The sequence below is a fragment of the Cherax quadricarinatus genome, chromosome 8 (genome assembly GCF_038502225.1).
Source record: "Cherax quadricarinatus isolate ZL_2023a chromosome 8, ASM3850222v1, whole genome shotgun sequence".
NCBI classification, from domain to species: Eukaryota; Metazoa; Arthropoda; class Malacostraca; order Decapoda; family Parastacidae; genus Cherax; species Cherax quadricarinatus.
This window is the reverse complement of record NC_091299.1, coordinates 25,076,272-25,089,857: the sequence shown is the minus strand read 5'-3', so window position 1 is coordinate 25,089,857 and position 13,586 is coordinate 25,076,272. Positions and strand designations below refer to the sequence as shown.

At 42.4% G+C, this 13,586-nt stretch overlaps 1 protein-coding gene across 2 annotated transcripts in view; it reads right to left on the bottom strand.

The window, feature by feature from the left end:
* Positions 1-223: 223 nt before the first annotated feature.
* The window catches only part of eff (ubiquitin-conjugating enzyme E2 eff), a 104,554-nt gene continuing 91,191 nt past the window's right edge, over positions 224-13,586 (bottom strand). For both annotated transcript variants that reach the window (XM_053772003.2, XM_053772004.1), the window contains one exon: positions 224-1,567. In XM_053772003.2, coding sequence (XP_053627978.1) covers positions 1,428-1,567 — 140 coding nt within the window. In that variant the 3' untranslated portion in view covers positions 224-1,427. The remainder of the gene's footprint in view (positions 1,568-13,586) is intronic.

Sequence of the window (13,586 nt, the reverse complement as noted above, 5' to 3'; positions counted from 1 at the left end):
TATATATATATATATATATATATAATATATATATATAATATATATATATATAATATATATATATATATAATATATATATATATATATATAATATATATATATACATATATATATATATATATATATATATATATATATATATATATATATATATATATATATATATACATACATACATACATATATAATATATAGAAAAATCCAAATCCATGAGAAGCAGGTAAAGCTGATAATTGTCCCAATGACCACCAGGCTCTTCCATGAAGATGAATCTTGTTCGGGCAGACTAATGACTTAACAGTGATTCCAATGCGTGTTGCTGCAGGCAGGGGACGACTAGCAAGTCACAGAAGAGCCTGGCAGGGTGTGTAAGGAAAGACTTATTGGCCCTATGCAGCTTAAAAACAATAAAAAATTCTGGCTCCCAACATGGAGTCGAATTATTGAATCAAGTCATTTGATCCTCGTAACAAAATATACTGCCAATTCTTTGTAATCCAATTTTAAATAATTCATGATAATATAAGGCTAGGGACATGTAGAGACATTGTAGAGATAATATTAAACAATAGCCTAGCAATGATGATATCTGAGGTGATGTGTTATGGATCGCCTACTTCCCATTCATCTTGTAACAATAGGAAAAATCACACAGGCTGAAAATTGTTGGGATAAGTGAAAGAAGGTGGCGGAGTGAGAAGATACTGGAAAGACAAGGGAAACATTACACAAATCTAACACACAACTGGTCACATGAAAATAATCATAGGGGTTTCCATAGTTGCTGAGAACAAAGCAGGTTGGCTCGGGACAGATGAGAGTAAACAGATGTGTTACAATGGGTGAACTAAGAAGAGAACGTCACAATGGTAAATTAAGTTTCGAGGGCTCCAGTCCCTTGCTGTGTTATCTTTCCCCCAGCCATAGTCAACTGGCCACACACTAGCAAAATAACCCAAGAAATACCCACGATTACAACTACAGAATGCAAGCGTGATCATTTTTAAGGGTGGATGAGGCGGCACTTCCTTGTGTACACATCAAACCTAGGTACAAATTGGAGCCGCTGGTGGCAGTGGCACTTCACTTGGGGTCTAGTGGATTCCGGCCCTGACTAAGTCCACAATACTTTCTGCGCCAAATATGTGGCTGCTGGCCAGAGATGGGTGGTGGTGATAGTGCAGTGATGAACTGTCACAAGTTGACAGTGGTGTGGTCTATCCACCATAGTAGTAAAGTGATGGGTAGTAGTAAAAGTTCTTAAAAAACATAATTAGCAGCAGGATGAATAGTAGTAGTAGAAGTGGTAGCAGCAGCAGCATTCTGGGTGATGGCAGCGGCAGCAGCGGTCAGGGTGGTACTGGTGGTCATTATGGCAGTGGCGGGGGATGGGCATGGGCGCACTCTGCCACTAGGCCACCGGGGGATCACATGGCATACTTCCTGGTCCATTCTCTGGCTAGTTCATTGTACTTTTCCCTATCCGTCTTGTAGACTCTTGCAATTTCGGGCACCAAAGGATCCTCAGGGTTAGGGTCCGTGAGAAGTGAACAAATGGACAGGAGCACTGTGGGAAAAATACGCATTAGAATACATACGAAAAATTGAAAACTAATTATTTATCAATAGTTAGGCAAAAGATCATAACTAGTATGCAGGCAACAAAAAATGTCAAAATTATGGGAACAAAACATGTTCCCAATCTTTTATACAAATGTCATTTAAAAATACTGAATTTTCAAAATAAACAAAAAACCTAACTAAGTGCCATCAGATTACTAAATTAAGTAATGTCTACTTAACCCTTAAACGGTCCAAACAAATCGACGTTCAAATCCGTAGTGCTCCAAAAGTAAATTACGTTTTTTTACACATTTTCAAAAATAAAAAAATGTAGATTTTTTTTTTTTTGCACATTTTTAAATGTAAAGCAAGAAAGAAGATCTACATTTTTTTACATACTTTCAAATGTTGAAAAAACATATATATACATTTGGACCATTTAAGGGTTAAAGAATGTAGAATGCACTAGATGTGGAGGTCAGAGCCACTTAAATTTAAAAGAAAATAAAAGACATGAGTAGTGATTAACTTATCATGACCCGCAATGGCCATGTGGTTCCTGGGGGAATGGGATGCGTTCGCGAGGTAATCAGGTTTTAATCCAATTATTTAGATCAAGTGCCATTTCAACATACATTCAACCCCCCCCCCCCCCCCACATTCTCTTAAAGGTGATACTTTTTTTTTAAGCACTCTTGGCAGGGCCAAGAGAAAGTACTTTGGCCCTGTAAAAAAATGTCATAATAGGTGATGGGATTAGTATAGGTAAATGCCTCACAATGGAAATGGAAGAAATCAAAATGTACACCAACACATTGTGTAACGAAGTACAGTAGGGCCCCACTGCGGGGTAGGTTCCAGGCTACCGCTGTAAAGCGGCATCACTATATACATGTAGGATTAGCTGTAGGTATAAATTTTTAAACAACTGGCTCGTGTGGTAGGATCCTGAAGACTCCTGGGAAACTGAATACACGAAGGGTATCCACTTAGCATATTTCAAGAGACTACACTCTTATTTACCACCACATTTATTTTGTTATCTAAACTATACACTGTACCACTGTGATATACACTGAATTGCTATGCAAGACTTGAGTCTGGCTCTGGCTCTCTCTCTCTCTCTCTCTCTGGCTCTCTCTCTCTCTCTCTCTCTCTCTCTCTCTCTCTCTCTCTGGCTCTCTCTCTCTCTCTCTCTCTGGCTCTCTCTCTCTCTCTCTCTGCCTCTCTCTCTCTCTCTCTCTCTCTCTGCCTCTCTCTCTCTCTCTCTGCCTCTCTCTCTCTCTCTCTCTCTGCCTCTCTCTCTCTCTCTCTCTCTGCCTCTCTCTCTCTCTCTCTCTGCCTCTCTCTCTCTCTCTCTCTGCCTCTCTCTCTCTCTCTCTCTCTGTCTCTGGCTCTCTCTCTGTCTCTGGCTCTCTCTCTGTCTCTGGCTCTCTCTCTGTCTCTGGCTCTCTCTCTGTCTCTGGCTCTCTCTCTGTCTCTGGCTCTCTCTCTGTCTCTGGCTCTCTCTCTGTCTCTGGCTCTCTCTCTGTCTCTGGCTCTCTCTCTGTCTCTGGCTCTCTCTCTGTCTCTGGCTCTCTCTCTGTCTCTCTGAGATTATACTAAGTTAATTTTTTCACACGGCACTTTAGGCTTATAGCTGACCTTGTGTAATGATGGCACCACTACACTGGAGCATGCAGTGCATGAGAAAAAAAAGTTTTTGGATTAAAACACCGATTTTGTGGTGTATTTTCATATGGTTTTTATGGATGTATTCGTGGTTTCTTGGTCTCATTTGATAGAACGGAAAATATATTACAGAAAGGCATTTTGATTGGTTTTAGTATTGAAAATAGCTTGAAATTGAGCTCAAAGTAGCGGAAATGTTCGATTTTTGCCGATGTTTGAGAGTAAACAAATGTAGACACCCTGTACTGTCTGCACAGACAGCCTATGCTGTCTGCCAGCTTAGTTCATATTTTGCGGCACTCAGGTGCTGCCCTCTAGCACCTGAGTATCCAGAGCTGTGTATCCGAGTGCCTGAGGCCACTCGAAGCCACGTGGATCGGCAAGCCACGTGGATCCCGACGCCACGAGGTGTGGATGAAGCCACGTGGATCTACAAGCCACGCGAGTTACTGATGCTGCTGCCAGACTTCATGACGTCATGATGTCTGCTGACGTCACCTTGCGACGTCATGCCTGACATCACATGATGTCACGTCGAGTGTTTCAGTAATTATGTCAGTATTGTCGAGAAGATTGAGAGAAGATATAAGTCGTGTGTTAATTAATTCGTCTCAGTCAGTGTTTTCACACGTTAGTGTACAGCTTAATGTATTTTATGCACAGAAAAGCATCATTTGCTAGTTTAAGCCATGTTGTACCGCGGGTGTGTTTAAAGTTTTCCGTGTCCAGTGTGGTCTGCGGCCAGACCACTGTGTAGCACCACTGTTAGTCACCCGGTGTGACCAGCGCATTTGACTGATATTAGTCAGTCTGAGCATACGAGCCCCTTTGTACAGAAAGCTCTTATGCTCGTCGCTTATAGATGTTCTGCAGAATTGTGCCTGCTACGATTCCCATCGAGACTTGTTTCACTTCACCTCGAGACCTTCAGAGTGCAGTTATATGTAGAGAAACAAGTCTGGGGATGCTTAGACTAACCTCTGATATAACTCCAGCTGTTGAGAGTGACATTCGTCAAGCCGCAGTTAGCCCTGTCGGCAGGCGCTGTGTCAGCCTCGTGTCAAGCTTCAGTGAGCTCATGCACAAAGATGATGTCACTTTGACTGCTAGCTCGTTCACTGCAGTCTTGTGTATGATGTTAAGACTCCCAGATGTTTTGCCCAGTGTCTGCCACGACTTACTCCACGCTCACCGGCAGTGACAGCACCAGTCGAGAAGTGTCCTCCCGAGTCGCTTGCCAGAAGTCCTGCCCAGTTGCCGAGTTTTGACGACGCCTCACTCGAGGGCACCAGTATGTCGTGCCCCAGGCTGAGCGAAACCTGCAGTAACTCCTACGATGTCTGCTTCACCGTTCTAGAGGAGACCGTACCCCATTACGTCACAGCTCAGCCGCAGGGATGTCTCGTGTTGCAGTATCTGTCCAGACGCAGGAAGGCGTGCAGTGATGCCCTTCGACACTCACTGCCTTTGACCACGATGTTTAGCACACCTTGTCATGTGGGTTTTCAATACGTGGACAGGGTAAGAATACTCACGTAGGCTGGTAGTACGTATAATATATAACGGGAAGTATGGAAAGCGCCAACAGCCGACCTGCCTCTCTCTGCTCCCTATCTAGACTGACCCATGAGTGCCTATGGGTGAGGGTGTTTGAAATCCTGCTATGGTCAGCAGCAATATGAACACAGTCAGTGATTCACGCAGAGACGGTTGGTAGTGAGTCACCTACTGGTACACTGGTTACTGGTAACTGGTTACTAGGAACTGGTACTACTACTGAGAACCTTACCTTTTTTTCTTCCATGTCCATATGTATATATATGCTTTTTATTGTGTGTTCTGTGCCCTGTTCCTACGAGAAAGAGACCGAGTTTCTTTTATCACAAGTATTGTCGCGTCGGGACAATGCGAGGTAGGTGGCCGAGCCTATGTAGACAGCCTGTACTGTCTGCACAGAGCCTATGCTGTCTGCAAGCTTAGTTCATATTTCGCAGCACTCAGGTGCTGCCCTCTAGCCAGCCCAAAGTCAGTGGGATGCTGGTCCCACACGCTCACACTCACTCAGCGGCACACAACACACAAGCCTGTGTACCCACCAAGACATTTGCAAATAAAGTAAGAAGCCTCCGAAGACGTATCATTCACCCGCCCCGCTTTCAGCTCACTAAATTATCTGTGTTTCACACAAATGATGTCATGCATCCAATACACGTCAACTGGCGGATCTAATATACGTTCACGAACATGCTGATATTATTTATACATTACAATATTGCATAAAAGTAATTTTCTATTTTTTCGTGTGAATTAAAATTCTTTAGGCAAGTAAAAAAAATCAAAATTAAATTCATCTATAAAGCCTGGAACCATGACTAGTAATAAAGAGGAAATACTATTTAGTGCCAGGAATACTGTACCTGCATTGTTTAGTCTGGACTATTTTGAAAAATATTTTTAACTGCGAAATTGGCCAAATTACCAATTTCTGATCACGTTCCTGGGTAGTTGAAATAGTTGATTGGGCAGTTTCTTGTGCTCAATCAATAAATAGATATAACACTAGCGAAATAGTCAAGAATTTGGTCAACTGGAATAACGTAATTGGTCTAAAATAGTCAAATTTGGTAAAAATCATCAATGCATAAATATCATCAACGCGGTAAAATTCGCAGTAGCATAATTTCGTCAATTTTCCATCAAACTTCACACCGTTTTACCTTCAGCAAAAGATTCTCTACCATTTCATAAGAATTTTTTTGAAAATTCTTGGACCCTCAAAGGGCCATAGTCAGGAACCAGTTCAGTCTTGCAAGAGGCTGAAACATATCTGAATTATTGCATCTTATCTGTATTACCGAGATGCATGACCATTTTAGAATTAATCCAAGATCTCAGTTCCACACACGCCACATCCATATGAATGTGTAAATTCAAGAATTATGTGGATTAAAGTAAAGGTTGGATGCGAAAAGTGGGTCATAATAAGCGTGTACGCACCTGGAAAAGAGAGGAATGCAGAGGAGAGAGAGAGAGATTTTGGGAGATGTTAAGTTAATGTATAGGAGCCTTTGAACCAAGTGAGAGTAATTGAGGTAGGGGACCTGAATTCTAAAGTAGGAGAAACTTTTAGAGAGGGTGTGGTAGGTAAGTTTGGGGTGCCAGGTGTAAATGTTAATGAGAGCCCTTTGATTGGACTTTGTATAGAAAGGGGTTTAGTTATAGGTAATACATATTTTAAGAAAAAGAGGATAAATAAGTATACAAGATATGATGTAGGGCAAAATGACAGTAGTTTGTTGGATTATGTATTGGTAGATAAAAAGACAGTTGAGTAGACTTCAGGATGTACATGTTTATAGAGGGGCCACAGATATATCAGATCACTTTCTAGTTGTAGCTACACAGAGTTAAAGGTAGATGGAATACAAGGAGAATAGAAGCATCAGGGAAGAGAGGTGAAGGTTTATAAACTAAAAGAGGAGGCAGTTAGCGTAAGATATAAACAGCTATTGGAGGATAGATGGGCTAATGAGAGCATAGGCAATGGGGTCGAAGAGGTATGGGGTAGGTTTAAAAATGCAGTGTTAGAGTGTTCAGCAGAAGTTTGTGGTTACAGGAAAGTGGGTGCGGGAGGGAAGAGGAGCGATTGGTGGAATGATGATGTAAAGAGAGTAGTAAGGGAGAAAAAGTTAGCATATGAGAAGTTTTTACGAAGAAGTGATGCAAGGAGGGAAGAGTATATGGAGAAAAAGAGAGGTTAAGAGAGTGGTGAAGCAATGTAAAAAGAGCAAATGAGAGAGTGGGTGAGATGTTATCAACAAATTTTGTTGAAAATAAGAAAAAGTTTTGGAGTGAGATTAACAAGTTAAGGAAGCCTAGAGAACAAATGGATTTGTCAGTTAAAAACAGGAGTTATTAAATGGAGAGTTAGAGGTATTGGGAAGATGGAGGGAATATTTTGAGGAATTGTTAAATGTTGATGAAGATAGGGAAGCTGTGATTTCGTGTATAGGGCAAGGAGGAATAACATCTTGTAGGAGTGAGGAAGAGCCAGTTGTGAGTGTGGGGGAAGTTCGTGAGGCAGTAGGTAAAATGAAAGGGGGTAAGGCAGCCGGGATTGATGGGATAAAGATAGAAATGTTAAAAGCAGGTGGGGATATAGTTTTGGAGTGGTTGGTGCAATTATTTATTTAATAAATTTATGGAAGAGGGTAAGGTACCTAGGGATTGGCAGAGAGCATGCATAATTCCTTTGTATAAAGGCAAAGGGGACAAAAGAGTGCAAAAATTATAGGGAGATAAGTCTGTTGAGTATACCTGGTAAAGTGTATGGTAGAGTTATTATTGAAAGAATTAAGAGTAAGACGGAGAATAGGATAGCAGATGAACAAGGAGGCTTTAGGAAAGGTAGGGGGGTGTGTGGACCAGGTGTTTACAGTGAAACATACAAGTGAACAGTATTTAGATAAGGCAAAGAGGTCTTTGTGGCAGTTATGGATTTGGAAAAGGCGTATGACAGGGTGGATAGGGGGGCAATATGGCAGATGTTGCAGGTGTATGGTGTAGGAGGTAGGTTACTGAAAGCAGTGAAGAGTTTTTACGAGGATAGTGAGGCTCAAGTTAGAGTATGTAGGAAAGAGGGAAATTATTTCCCAGTAAAAGTAGGCCTTAGACAAGGATGTGTGATGTCACTGTGGTTGTTTAATACATTTATAGACGGGGTTGTAAGAGAAGTAAATGCAAGGGTCTTGGCAAGAGGCGTGGAGTTAAAAGATAAAGAATCACACAAAGTGGGAGTTGTCACAGTTCCTCTTTGCTGATGACACTGTGCTCTTGGGAGATTCTGAAGAGAAGTTGCAGAGATTGGTGGATGAATTTGGTAGGGTGTGCAAAAGAAGAAAATTTAAAGTGAATACAGGAAAGAGTAAGGTTATGAGGATAAAAAGATTAGGTGATGAAAGATTGGATATCAGATTGGAGGGAGAGAGTATGGAGGAGGTGAATGTATTCAGATATTTGGGAGTGGACGTGTCAGCGGATGGGTCTATGAAAGATGAGGTGAATCATAGAATTGATGAGGGGAAAAGGGTGAGTGGTGCACTTAGGAGTCTGTGGAGACAAAGAACTTTGTCCTTGGAGGCAAAGAGGGGAATGTATGAGAGTATAGTTTTACCAACGCTCTTATATGGGTGTGAAGCATGGGTGATGAATGTTGCAGCGAGGAGAAGGCTGGAGGCAGTGGAGATGTCATGTCTGAGGGCAATGTGTGGTGTGAATATAATGCAGAGAATTCATAGTTTGGAAGTTAGGAGGAGGTGCGGGATTACCAAAACTGTTGTCCAGAGGGCTGAGGAAGGGTTGTTGAGGTGGTTCGGACATGTAGAGAGAATGGAGCGAAACGGAATGACTTCAAGAGTGTATCAGTCTGTAGTGGAAGGACGGCGGGGTAGGGGTCGGCCTAGGAAAGGTTGGAGGGAGGGGGTAAAGGGGGTTTTGCGTGCGAGGGGCTTGGACTTCCAGCAGGCATGCGTGAGCGTGTTTGATAGGAGTGGATGGAGACAAATGGTTTTTAATACTTGATGTGCTGTTGGAGTGTGAGCAAAGTAACATTTATGAAGGGGTTCAGGGAAACCGGCAGGCCGGACTCGAGTCCTGGAGATGGGAAGTACAGTGCCTGCACTCTGAAGGAGGGGTGTTAATGTTGCAGTTTAAAAACTGTAGTGTAAAGCACCCTTCTGGCAAGACAGTGATGGAGTGAATGATGGTGAAAGTTTTTCTTTTTTGGGCCACCCTGCCTTGGTGGGAATCGGCCAGTGTGATAAAAAAAAAAAAAAAAAAAAAACCAAGGTCACAGAAGAAAAAAAGCTAGAGAAAAATAGCTCGGTACTGAATGTGATCCAGTGGATAGTATATGCTACAACCACTGGAAATTTTTAAAATTACAACACCAAACAAGTTATGACATGTAGACGAGTGGTTCAGAGAACCGACATGTTAAATTAGACACGTGCAGCTCTTGGGCATCTCTGAGGAAACGTTTTGCCACACGGTGGCTTCATCAGTCCATACAAAGGAGAATAGTGAAGAGCAGGAGGATAACGAGGTAATCAGTCCCTCAACCTCGAGTCAATGTGGTCAGTCCATCAATCTTGGATAGAATAAAGCATATGAGCAGAGAAGTGGCTTATATACCGTAGGCAGGAGAGGTGCAGTAGTCGTAGGTGGTGTCACAATTGTCCATGTGTAAGTAGGTCATGCCCAAGGGTTAGGCAAGTTAGACACTGCAACTTCTTGGGATCTTAATACTTGGGAATTCTTCGCTTGCCTAACCCTTGTGGACGACCTACTTCTACATGGACTAACGTGACACCACCTACGACTGCTGCACCTCTCCTGCCTATGGTATACAAGCCACTTCTCTGCTCATATGCTGTATTTTATTCAAGATTGATGGACTGACCACCAACTCAAGGTTGAGACTGATTACCTCATTCTCCTCCTGCTCTTCACGATTCTCCTTTGTATTGACTGGTGAAGCCACTGTATGGTGAAACGTTTCCTCAAAGATACCCAAGAGTTGCACGTGTCTAATTTAACAAGTTATGACATCAAGAAAGTCTGCTCTTTACCATGATATTAATAAAGGTTTATCACTGCTGTTCAAACTCGAGAGCATTTAACACTTGCAGAAAAGTAAGAACCCCCTCCCCTCTCTAATAACTGTTCAAATAAATTTATTCACCACATTTTTACAAATGTGCCAGTTTATGACTGGTGCCTTTTACCACTTGCTCACCTAGAATATATACCTGAAGAGGGTTCCGGGGGTCAATGCCCCCATGGCCCGGTCTGTGACTAAACCGCATCGTGGATCAGGGCCTGATCAACCAGGCTGTTACTGTTGGCCGCACACAACCCGATGTACGAACCACAGACCAGCTGGTCAGGTACTGACTTTAGATGCCTGTCCAGTGCCTTCTTGAAGACAGCCAGGGGTTTATTGGTAATCCCCCTTATGTATTCTGGGAGGAAGTTGAACAGTCTTAGGCCCCCTGACACTTATTGCATTCTCTCTTATCATGCTAGTGGCATCCTGCTTTTCACTGGGTGGGGGGGGGGATGTTGCATCATCTGCCCAGTCTTTTGCTTTCATAGGGAGTGACTTTCGTGTGCAAGTTTGGTACTAATCCCTCTAGGATTTTCAAAGTGTATATAATCATGCATCTCTTCCCACCTGTACTCTAGGGAGTACAGGTTTTAAAACTTAAGCATTCCCAGTAATCTAGGGGTTTTATCAGGTGTGTGAGACAAAGGTTCTCTGTACATTTTCTAGGTCAGCAATTTCACCTGCCTTGAAAGGTGCTGTTAGTGTGCAGCATATAATATTGCAGCCTAGATAGAACAAGCGACCTGAATAGTGTCATGGGCTTGGCATCCCTAGTTTTGAAGGTTCTCATTATCCATCCCGTCCTTTCTAGCAGATGCAATTGATACAATGTTAGGGTCTTTGAAGGCAAGATCCTCCGACATCATCACTTCCAGGTCTTTTACATTAGTTTTTCGCTGTATTGTGTGGTTGGAATTTGTTTTATACTCCGATGTAGTTATAATTTCCTCATTTTTCCATATTGGAGTAATTGAAATTTCTCATAATTGAACTTCATATTGTTTTCTGCAGCTCGCTTAAAGATTTGGTTGATGTCCGCCTGGAGTCTTGCGGTGTTTTCAATGGAGGACACTCGTGCAAATTTGGGCGTCATCTGCAAAGGAAGACACGGCGCTGTGCCTTGTATCCCTGTCTATCAGATATAAGGATGAACAAGATGAAAGCAAGTACTGTGCCTTGTGAAACAGCTTTTCACCATAGCCACCTCAGACTTTACTGTTTACTACTACTGTGTTCTATTGGTTAGGAAATTATAGATCCATCTACCAACTTTTCCTGTATCATGCATTTTGTGCATAACACCATGGTCACACTTGTCAAAAGCTTTTGCAAAGTGTGTATATTACATCTGCATTCTGTTCGTCTTCTAGAGCATCCAGGACCTTGTCATAGTGGTCCAGTGTTGGGACAGACAGGAGCAACCTGCTTTAAACCCATGCTGCCCTGGGTTGTGTAACTGATGGGTATCTAGATAGGTGGCAATCTTGCTTCTCAGAACCCTTTCAAAGATTTTTTTGACATGAAATGTTAGCACTATCAATCTGTAGTTCTTAGCTAATGCTTTACAACCCCCTTTTGGAGTGGGACTGTGTTCTTTTTAGCAGCTGTGGGATGACCCTTGTCCATGCTCCCTCTCCATAGGATGTTAAAAGCACGTGATAGCCCCTATCACGTGCAGTCTATTCTTGCAGTCCTTGATGAACACTGAGTTCCATAAGTCTGGGCCTGGGGCAGAGTGCATGGGCATGTCATTTATCGCCTTTCTGAAGTCATTTGGCAAAAGAATAATATCAGATAGGTTTGTGTCTACCAAATTCTCTCTCATTCTCATAAAATTTGTTTAGGTCTTTGACTCAGTCTCGTTAGCGGCTCACTAAAAACCGAGTCATACTGGGACTAGTAGTTCACTCGTTTCCTTCCTGTCATCCGTGTAGGAGCCACCTCGTTTAAGTAGGGGCCCAATACTGGATGTTGTTCTCAACTTTGATTTGGAAAAACAAAAGAAATACTTTGGGATTCTTTCAATTTCATTTATGGCTTTCAAATCTTCCCACATTTCTTGACTCCTGTAAGATTCCTTTAGCTTTAGTTAGATGTCTGCTATTTCTCTGACCAGTGTCTGATATACCTTTGAAGAGTTTCTAAAGTTTATCTACTCTGAGCCCGGCCATGGGTCAGGCTTGTCTGGTGCTTGCCTGGTCAACCAGGCTGTTGCTGCTGGAGGCCTGCTGTGCCACATATGAACCACAGCCTGGTTGATCTGCCACCTGTTGAAGATACTTGTCCAGTTTCCTTTTGAAGACTTCTACACTTGTTCCAGCCATGTTTCTGATATCTTCTGGTAAGATGTTGAATAGTCTGGCCTCTTTTAGCCACTCTTATTCTTTGCCTTCACCTGTATAGGGAGTGCCTCTTTGTAGTTAAACATCTCCTTTTCCTTAAAGAAATATGCCTTGAGCATACCTAGAGTGCCACAGAGTTAATGTGTTCTAGACATAGGTTGGGATCCATGTTGCTTAGGATATTTTCCCAGTTTATATCATTTAGGACAGTTTACTTGGCCCCACCTAATGTTTTTGTTACTGAAGATGAATTTGGTGAAGGCTCCCTCGTGACTGATCACATTTTGTTGGTCTGGGGCCCTGCGCATACGTCTGAACCTCGATGTTGTGATCCAAGTATGTTTTTTTGATATGGTGACATTTCGTATCAGATAATCTTTGTTATTGAAGATGAGGTCTAGTGTATTCTCCAATCTTGTAGGCTTTATTATTTGCTGGCTTAAGGTGAATTTTGTGCCGAGATTTAAGAGCTTGTTTGTGTGCGAGTTTTCATCTGAGCTGCCTCTTGGCATTATCTCTGCTACATTATTTGCTATATTTCTCCATTTTAGGTACCTTAGGTTGAAATCTCCCAGGAGCAAGATGTTGGGGTCAGGAGCTTGAAGATTTTCCAGACAGTGGTCAATTTTCAAAAAGCTGCTACTGGAATTGTTAGGATGTTGCATCCAGAGGCTTGTATACAAACAATGACCAGGTTTTGCTTCTCGATCCTTACTGCTAAAACTTCAACTACATCATTTGAAGCATTTAGTCGTTCCGAGCATACAAGCGACTGAAATACAGGCCAACCCCCTGCCCCCCTTTTGCCTGTTCACTCTCTCATCTGAATAGGTTGCAACCCAGGATCCACATTTCATTGTCCAAGTGATCCTTTATGCAAGTCTCTGAAAACCTCGAACATTGTGTTCGACTGTAAACAGTCCACAAATGAAAGGTATTTTGTTGTTCGTCACTGGCTTTAGACCCCTCTATGTTTGGAAAGATCAATGTCTTTGGATTGATGGTATGGGGGGGGGGGGTCTTTTTCCTGGCACTAACATCTGTTTTGGAGTGGAGGCCATCGACTGATTCCACTCCAGAAATGATCGGAGTTGGTGTACGATTTCTGTCATTCCCTGCCAGCTTTTTTTCCTTTCTGGTGCTAAAAAAAACCTCTTGAGTGGCTGTGGCTACCCAGGTTTTCCCAAGGTCTGGATGTTTTGTATCTTCTTGTCCCCTTTTGGTGGTGTGCCTGGCAATAAAAGTTACAGGCACCCTTTCCTTAACCCTTTGACTGTCGCGGCCGTATATATACGTCTTATGAGGTACCATGTTTGACGTATATATACACAAATTCTAGCGGC